General features: G+C 35.0%; 1 protein-coding gene across 1 annotated transcript in view; it reads right to left on the minus strand.

The window, feature by feature from the left end:
- The window catches only part of LOC104295732 (A disintegrin and metalloproteinase with thrombospondin motifs 6), a gene marked incomplete at its 5' end in the record, with an annotated part of 138058 nt that overhangs the window by 55250 nt on the left and 72508 nt on the right, over window positions 1-10300 (minus strand). Inside the window, one exon of the mRNA XM_009895511.1 lies at window positions 5143-5250. Within this exon, the coding sequence (XP_009893813.1) occupies window positions 5143-5250 (108 nt within the window). The remainder of the gene's footprint in view (window positions 1-5142; window positions 5251-10300) is intronic.

A 10300-nucleotide genomic window follows, 5' to 3' on the forward strand; every position in this document is an offset into this window, starting at 1 on the left:
CACTTCTTCAGAAAAAAAGCCCCACAGACACAAGGTTTCATGGAGTTATACTGAGGAAAGGAGGGTTTATCCTTCTTGGATTTACAAACTGGAGGTTTATGCCAATAAGCAGGCATCCATCAGAGGAACATACCCTTCATATGGAGCATCTCTGAAATCCAGACTTTCACTGAATGTCTGCACAACACACAATGCCGTCCATACAGTGAACTCACATTTTTAGCTATTATAGATGGCACAGGATTTTGCAATGCCTTTAATCATACAATTATGATGGATAATGAAGTATTTATGTGAATTACACATGAGGGATTAAAATCTTCTGGTTTTCTTTCCATTGCGTTGATAAATCAAGTCATAATAATTTTATTAACTGAAGACAATAATCTCCTTGCAGCATTCTATTAAAGATGCCAAACAAGTACATGAACAGTCATCCAACACTAAATTCAAAAGCTAAAAATTAAAATGCTTTTAAGAGTAAAAATGTCTGTTAATAATTTAATTAAAAATACATTCTATATATTACAAACATGTCAAGATCAAAGTTTAGAAATGAAAGACACTCAGAGTTAAAGTTAAACCCACAAGAATATCACATACGTAAAACAGAACATGAAAACCATCCTAACTCTATATTATTCTGCTTGTATACAAGAAACAGGTGCATTTTACCTGCTTTATTTTTCCAAAGCTGTGCAAAATCCCTGTAATCTCTCATTTCCTCTGCCATTCAAACACCATTTTCCACATTCCCATTTTTCCCGCGTAAAAACTCCTTAAATGCTAGTTTTTCTCCTCTACTGAAGTTAAATGTGAGGATATAATGTTCACTACAGTGCCTCAATTTTCGAGTGAAAATTTATCTTTCACCAGGAGGCAGTGATGCATACAATCTCCATCAGAGTACTTCAAAATGAACAAAATCTTCATTATTTCTAATGGGACTATAGAAATATGCTTCCTCTACAACCTCATCTGCTATAGCGAGGTAAGGACTATTGAGTAACCAGTATATGAAGAAACAAGACGATGTGACAGCTACTTCAAAACAACAATCCTTCATGAAAGGTTTAGAACTGAAATGTTAATTCTTCTGTAACATTGAATAAATAACTTTCAATTAGTTCAGCTAGAAAGACAGTGCTGATGCATTTGAATACATATAAAATGTGCAAAAAACTGTGAATAATGTAAGCAGTCTGAAATTTTTCTTATAGACATCATTAATAAAATAAAACATAATATTGTGGCACATTTGAGATCACTTTTGTATGAATATTAGCTGTTTAACAGAACTAAGATTTACAATAGTATGCTTTTAGAAAACTCACACAGGAAGTACTCTAATACTGAGGAAAATTGATTTCATCTTTGTAGGAGGCAGAAAAAAGATCAATTTAAATTTGCCATCTCAATTTTAACAATGTATTTTCAAACATTGCTTCTACAATTATTTTGCAACAAAACTTTATGTCCAATAATAACTTAAATTTACGTTATCTTAATGTCCAGTAATAACTTAAATCATCACACAATCTGTCTATTGAAACTGTCCTTTTAGCACACTGTGTTTTCACTTTTTGCACATTCGCCCCTCATTTACACTCCCAGAATGGACCTAAACAATGATGTTAGAAAAGGTTACTTTTTAATTACTTTATATTCAAAGACAAAATAAACATGCCTATCAGTTTGGTCTTGTTGTTTTGTATAAACCATTTCCTCATAGAGTCTTCTTAAAAATCTACCAGTTAGTTCACCTTCACAAACACATGTCTGGGTATACCAGAGAGAAACTTCATGTATATTTAATTTTTACAAATTAGGAAAAAGTGTACCTTTTTGAACCTAGCCAATAGGTAAAACCCTTCACCAAAGCATGAACGTATTAAAGCTTCAAACCAAAACAGATGTACGATTTCCATCAGTAGCAAGAAACCACTCTATTCTCTTCCCCTGCATGCGGAAAACAGGTGAGTAATTTATGGAAAACACTCAAAAAAACTTCAGGCAAAGGCAGACATCTACTGTGCAAAATTTCAGCCCAAAGAGTTTGGCAGGTTTATATAAACAATTGAAAGAAGGTTTTATAATACAGTGTTAGGCCATTTTTATTGTAGAAAACCCTCCCAACTCTGCCAATAACATACTAATGCACATTGCATCAAATTTGGCTTTGAGTTAATAGCTACACCAAATTTACATTACTGTAACTAAAAGCAGAAATTGACCCTCCAAATATGATGTACTCCTCTGAGATCTTCTTAGGCCTTTACAGCAGTGAACACCATTTACTATATACTTGGACAGAGTCCAGCAAAATAAAGCCTAATCTGGTTGTGGCCTTTAGGCACGACTGCAATATAGATGTAATAATAATAATAATAATAATAATAATAATAATAATAATAAGATGATGATGATGATGATGATGATGATGATGATGATGATGATGATGATGATGATGATGATGATGTTATAGAATTGTAACCTATTCTCTTCAGCATGTAGTAATGAACTACATATTTGGAAAGAGCTTGTGTTTTCTGTTTTTTGCTATCAGGAACTATTCATTTACAGGCACCTTTGAGGCCGTAGTTTAGATACAGTTCTCTGCTGGTAACAGGCATGCACAGTTCCCCTTTGTAAAACAGTACAGGTCCTCTTATTTCCCTCTAAAATCACAGAATCACAGAATGGTAGGGGCTGGAAAGGACTTTTGGAGGTACCTAGTCCAACCCGCCTGCCAAAGCAGGTTCACCTAGAGCAGGTTGCACAGGAATGTGTCCAGGTGAGTTTTAAATATCTCCAGAGAAGGAGACTCTTGGGGCAACCTGTCCTCAAAGTAAAGAAGTCTTTCCTCATGTTGAGATGGAATTTCCTGTGTTCCAGCTTGTTCCCGTTGCCCCTTGTCCTGTCAACGGGCACCACTGAAAAGAGTCTGGCTCCGTCCTCTTGACACCCACACTTTAGATATTTATAAGCATCGATAAGATCCCCTCTCAGTCTTCTCTTCTCCAAGCTAAACAGACCCCGGGCTCTCAGCCTTTCCTCATAAGAGAGGTGCTCCAGTCCCTTGATCATCTTCGTAAGCCCTTTGCTGGATTCTCTCAGTAGTTCCTTGCCTTTCTTGAACGGGGAAGCCCAGAACTGGACACAGTACTCCAGATGTGGCCTCGCCAGGGCAGAGTAGAGGGCGAGATTAATATTCTTTGACCTGCTGGCCATGCTCTTCTTGATGCACCCCAGGAGGGAACATTGCTGGCTCATGGTCAACTTGTAGTCCACCAGGACTCCCAGGTCCCTCTCTGCAGAGCTGCCTTCTAGCAGGTCAACCCCTAACCTGTGCCAGCACAGCCATCTGGTGTGTCAGCCACTCCTCCCAGTTTTGTGTCATCAGCAAACTTGTTGAGGGTACACTCTGTTCCCTCATCCAGGTCGTTGATGAATATGTTGAACAAGACCGGACCCACTACCGACCCCTGCGGAACACTGCTAGTTACAGGCCTCCAACTAGACTCTGTGCCACTGATCACAACCCTCTGATGATGGAACAAGATACTGATGACTGGAAGAAGAACTGATTAAAGCCTCTGGCAAGTGGACACAGCAACAGTGGCTTAAAGCATCTCAACTTGTTCCTTTTAGTCTCATGGTTCAAAACATATAAATTGAGCTAAACTGGTCATTGTCATTGGCAAGGAGTGGTGGTTCCAAAATAAACCTAGACTGTTGATTTAAGAGTAGGGGTCCTAACATTTTATTTTTGGTAGAGTGCGAAGGTCTCTCTATTTTCATTGGCTAACTCTAAGCACTCTATTTTTTTAAATGACCCCTTCAATGAATTTATTTAACATGGTTTACCAATATTTCCAAATTCAGCATGGAAGAGCCATCAGAATGATGCTAGGTCATGGGCCCTGAATGAAGCTGTCAACAAGCATTAATAAACTCTGACAGCTGCCCAAAGGCTTTCATTCTTTTTGTTTAAACATCAGATTGCAAGTCAAAATACAGTGTAATCTCTGTTGAAACTAGCTCAGCTAGCATGGCAGAAGTCAGAATGAGAATAGATGTCAGTAGTCGTTAGGAAAAAATCCAATCTAGAGCAGTAAATCTTATGGACAGATGCAACAACTCTTGGGCAGACACCAGAAATAGTCTAATATAATAAGCTCTCTTCACTTTGTACAAACCTGCACAAAATATATTATTTTGAAAAAAGGCATACAAAATTCACTTTTTTTCCAGTACATGTCCTGTAAATTAATAATTAAAATATTCTTCTCTCCTCTTTAAGATCTGCATAGATTTTGCCTTGTAATTGAGAAACACTCTTTTACTATTCTTAATCTAAAACTAGGTTTCAGAACTTTGTCTGAAACTACTGATGTACAGACATCTTCTTAAAATCAAAATTCACATGTTCAGACACAGTAGCACTGGACTTATCTATTGCAACACTGACCGTCTGTGCTTTTCTGTTAGACAGAAGAGTTTATCAGACTGAACAGCAAAGTCCTTTAAAGCTAAACAGTTATGCAAGTATATAACTGAATACCAGGAGAGTAATTCAAAGTCAAAACAGCAAGGTCACTAGGAAATATGAACTTTTAGAAAACCCTTTTATTAAGGCAACATTTTTTCTACATTGCTTGTATGATCCAGCTTATATCTGAAGGAATAAAGATTTTTTTAACTTCTAACAAAATAACAGAGTTCAGGTTCTAGATCTATGTTGTACATTTTCAAAGTCCCTGCCAGACCTAGAGTTGTAACAGTCCTTTATGGAAGAGTGTTAAAAAATTTAATAAAGATTAAAGTACAGAGGTTTTTTTAAAAAAGACTCAAAAAATATAGAGAGAGTATGTAACAGGGTGGGCTTTTTTTGATCCGGGCTATAGAATGTTACAGCGAAGATAAATGTTTTATTAAATTACATATATAAAATAATTGTGAAATAATTCTTGAGGACACTTCCATTAGGATACAAATGTATTCTGAAATAATAACTCTTTTTCTGAACTCATAGTTGCTTCTCAGTTCCATAACTTAAAATTTTCTAGTTCTTTCTTCCTGTAGCCTTTCAACAACAAATTGCCTCTTTAAACAATAAATATAAATAAAATTTGTACTCACCCCCTTTTCGATGCTCCCTGTTTGGCAAAGAGTACCTTCAGCTGCTGGAATGCTGTTCGTAACACAGCGGTTACTTTTGCTGAGGCACCAGAGCTCTCTACACACTTCCTAGGAAAGAAGGCAGAAGCAAGTTGATCAGAATAAAAGCCTAAAATTGCTTCCAGTCCTCATACACACACATATACACAAATTTATTTTGAAAAGAATACTATCAAGAACTGGGTTCAAGACATAAATCTATAGATGGTTGTGAAACATTGTGGAGCAATTTCAAAGCCACCATATTTTACCTAAGAATATTCTGCCAAAAAAAATTCTGGAAGCATGAAACTGTAGACTACAAGAATGTGTTTTTTCACACCTGCCATGCAAGTAATGTTTTATAGTTGCTTTTTTCTGGATTAGCACTAATTCTGGGCTTAGTGTATTTTAGTGTTGCTGTCAAAGTAGTCTTCAGATGTGCCGTAGTATCTCCATTACTGTCAGTATCTGCTTCAGAATTACACAGTAAAAGGATACTATTAATTTTGAAATATGAAGCAACAACAATTATTTTTGTTTGCTTTAGTTAAAACCAAAGTTTCTGAGCTCAGACTACTTGCATTCCTTTTCTGTAACACTCGCTAAAACAGTGCACGTGTATTTAGTACTAATTCAGCTATGTACTAAAATACTTCCTTTAAGCTTTTTAGATTTGCAGCTGATATTTCATAAATTATTTAGCCTATCCCATTTCCCTAACTTGTCAGTGTTAAACAAACATAGGTTTTCAAATCATCTTTCTTCCTACCATATTTTCTCATTTGGTTTTCACATTTACTCATTTAAACTAAGCCAGTTCTGTTGACATCGGAGATTCATTGTTAAAACTACCTAAGGGTTGAAATTCATAATGTGGGCATGATCCAAAGATTGTTGAACACTGGAAATCTTCCTAGTTGCTTCAGTTGCCCTTGGATTTGGCGATGTATGCAGAATGGAATCGGAAGTGTTTTGCTTTTACAGTAAATGACTTACATGATAATCTTTGTTATATTACTTTGAGACCTGTGCAAGAGTTCACAACCTGCTTATAGATATTTTCTAATTTTAAGTATTTTTTAAAATTTGAAAGATACTCAGATCTTTAAAATGACATTATGATAGTCATTACTATTTCATTTTATTTAACTGCTGCTTGAAATCATACCCTACAAATAATCCTCATATAGATTTTATTGGCTGAACCTCGGTACAAAGAGCAAAAAGGAAAAGACAGCATAAGTAAATTAAAGTTATTAGGTGTCCCCTCCCCTTCCCCCCTCCAAAGTTCATTGCTTCTCTGAGGAAATGAATAATCATCTGGCACCTAGGCTATCTTTTCTATACACATCAATGGGAACAACTGTTAAGTTTTACCCTAAGGTTCATGTTTCTTGCATTGTACTGCATATACAAATGGATTTATTTATATCTTGTTCACTATCAGCTGCAGGAACAGCTCAACAGTACAAGCTTTTCTTAAATAATGCAAAATTATTTCCAAGTTTAAAATCAGCTGATACCATTATTACAGGATTGTTAATACAGCGTATTAATTTTCATGATTGGTAGAAGCAAGGTATCTTTTTAAAAAAAACATTAAAAACATGACATATTAGAATGGTCTGAAATGATGAGCAATGAGTACTGATGATTTCTGGAGTTTCCATCCAATTTTTCACAATTAGGCCTAAGCTATTTTGTCCTATTTGGTGGGTGGCTCTATGAAAACTTAAGCAAATTGTTAAGCCTCTTTTAAGGAGAAATATTGCCACTTGTAAAAGCATACCTGGAGCCAATGTAGAACTATCTTACTTTTCAGATTAGAAATTTGCATTGAAAAATGCAAACAGTATAAATAATTACTTACTTATATTTCTGAATAAAACACTTGCTTTTGCCACTCAGCGGATAAAATTTTCAGAGTAAGATACGAACTCACAAATAAATATATGGCTTAAAATATCAAATATAACAGGGAAAGAACAGAAGATACATCACAAAGAATCTTGAAAAATCTAACTAATTATGAATTTCACAGCCATTAGGTGCTACAATTCCACACTAAACAAAATTCACATCTAAATCAACATGAATCCAAACTTCAATACAGTATGGATTTCAAAGTGAAAACCTAAAATAGGTTCCTTTCAGACTCAGTATGTGGTGCTCCTGTCATAATCCTGCCTTACTGACTTTTACATTTAATTTACTTGCTCATTTTGTTGAGCAAAATTAGCATAATATACTTGCTTATGTTTCACGTGTGATTTACATTGCCAAATCGTAATTGTAAGTGTCAGACTGGGATGATTCTACTTGTGACCTTGTCTTTATTTTGCATCTGATCAAGTTCAAATGTTTAAATTAATAGCTGTGCTGACTTTGTGAAGTTTGGTTCAATGTTCTGAAAAGCCAAAATTTCAATTGCAGCACAAAACAAAGATCTCAACCATTCCAATAAAGATAGAAGCAAACAATCCGATCTGAATAACAGTCTGGAATTTGAAAACATCTTATTTCAGGGTGATCTGAATCCAGAATTCTAGTTTGTGCTCCAGAGTTTACATGCAGAATTTCACTTTTGATATTCTTACACAAGTATACCATCTATATATATTAACATATGTGGGGAAGTAATAATTAAAACATGTATTTCATTGCCAGGCTAACATCCACAAACAAGACTATTTAACAATTTCCTTCTGATAGGATTCCTTCTGTATAGTCAGGATTCTTCGTGGTACCAGACTCCTCCAAATTCACTGAACTAACATCACCGAGACACTTTAAATCTAAACAAATAATCATATGAACTGTGTGAATTGATGGATGCAAAACTATTTTAGTCATTCATCTGTTTGCAGGATGATTCCAAGCACGTCAGCACAGCTCACCTCCCTACTCCACAAAATGAGAAAAATATTTTCCTTCTTCCTAAATTCCCTTTGGGAGATAGAATGAAAAGCACTGTATCAAACCTAAATATTATTACTGACATAGCCTAATAGTCCTTATTCAGACTTTTAATCTCAGCAGGAGTTTGCCTCAGTAAATCCCTAAAGACAAAATGAAAGTGATGTAAAAATGGGCAGTATCATACTATTAATATTTGAGAAAACATCTGCTTAAATCAGAAAGGAGTTTTGCTTGAGACAGACATAAAATATCCAAAAGAAATGGATTATTTCCTTATGGAGAACTGCAAAACACAGAGGATTTATTAACTAAAATAACACAATGTATCAATTTGTAGATGTAATTCATATTAAAAACAAGAAATTAAAGTATTTTTGTAATTGCTTTTAAATATAGCCAAACTTATTTAAGGAGTTGTTTATTTTCCCATGCTGCTTTGCATTTAAAAGAAAGAGTAGAATCTGAGGTACATTCTCCATCACCCTGTACATGAAATGAAAAATAACATTAATAGTCATCTGAAAACAAATAAGATATCTAAAAAGAAGTGGAAAATCCATCTGTGCTGTTATTTCATTAAATGAAAATTGAATTATGCCAGGTACTACTATGGCTATGTCTTCTTTATTTTCAGCTGATTTTGGAAAGTTAACAGGGAAACTCTGACTAAGGTGCATAAAGCTTTCTGTTCTCCAGCTCAGCCCTATACCTAGTACTACCTTAGTTTCACAGTTATCAATTTATTTCCTTACTACCACCATCCTATCTGTGACATGTCTAAGCAACTGTTTTTAATAAGCCAGCCTGAAAAACGTATGAGGACCTGCCCTAGAAGGATCAGGCCCAAAATCACTAGTAGGAAGTATACTGCTTTTTTCACACACTGACAGCCTTTTCTTCATTGGAGGACACAGGATGAAACTAACATATCTTTTGCCAACATTAAATTTGTGTGAATAATTTACTGAAACTAAGAGAAAGAAGAATAATATGAAAATAAATCAATGACCTTTAAGTCAGTATCCAAATGTGTGGATTTAATAACTATTAATTTGTAAAGCAAACAAGGGAAAGTGTTTTAAAAATCCAGGAAACATAAACTGAAGCTGAGGCCTTTCACAAGATCAAGACAAGATAGATGACAACCTGTAACGGTGTATCTTAGGGCTCCATGACTTCAGTTTGGAATTCGGATGCTTGTATTTGCAGTAAATTAAACAAAGCTGAACCCATCTAGAGAAAAAAAACAGCAAATCAAATTATCTTGCTTTTGCCTAAGTGTTATCAATGATGGAGCCTCTTTCTGTTGTGTCATGCAGAGTTACATATAGGCATTTCAAATTATGTAACATCTAAGCATCCTATATCACAATAATCAGAAATGGTAACAATACAGCACAATGAAAACTCAGTAATATGAGCAAAGTTCAAATTGCTGTGCTGTTCCTAAAGTTTTCAACACTAATGAAAGCCTCCAACAAAAGTTAGCAGTTTGGCCCATAATATTAAAAAAGTAAGATGGGAAATACATTCACAATGCATATTAAACTATAATTTGGGAGATTCATTTTTTTGTTCATAAATTAAAAAGTTAATCAGGATTTTATGTTATTTCAGCACGTTTAATCTATAATATGCTGCATCTCTTGATGAGCATTTGCTAAAATAGAGCATAAAAATAATTAGCTTGAATTGTACCTTACAATTCAGACCTGAAAAGCATCAACCTAGAGTATTTTCAGCCTCACTGCTGAAATACTGCTGGAAACACAACTGAATCTAAAATACTTTAATTATGGGTGAACTTCAGAAGGTTCAAAGTTTAGTTCAGATAAGCACCCAAAACTAACCATTTTAGTGCTCCACTACCAAATGCTCATTAAGTGGTGCAGCATGTTATGAATCACAACATGCTGAAAGAATGTGAAATAGAATCCGAAGCTTAAGTCGTACATTCGTATTACGTTACCAGCATTCTTTCCTAAATATTGGGTGCTTATGTGAACCTTATGGAAACTACAGAAGCCCCAACAAGGTCAATCACCTCCAAGTAGCATCTTCCCTTTCAAACCCATGCAACCTATGCCATCCTTATTCAAACCACATTCCAGTATCTGGAATCTTATTATTGCTTCTACTATAATCTAATGCACTCCTGCTTTGATCACTAGCTTTTTAAGCAGCTTTCATAAGACCCAGGAACATTGGTGTTACATCT

This window comes from Charadrius vociferus, unplaced genomic scaffold (genome assembly GCF_000708025.1).
Source record: "Charadrius vociferus isolate BGI_N301 unplaced genomic scaffold, ASM70802v2 scaffold581, whole genome shotgun sequence".
NCBI classification, from domain to species: domain Eukaryota; kingdom Metazoa; phylum Chordata; class Aves; order Charadriiformes; family Charadriidae; genus Charadrius; species Charadrius vociferus.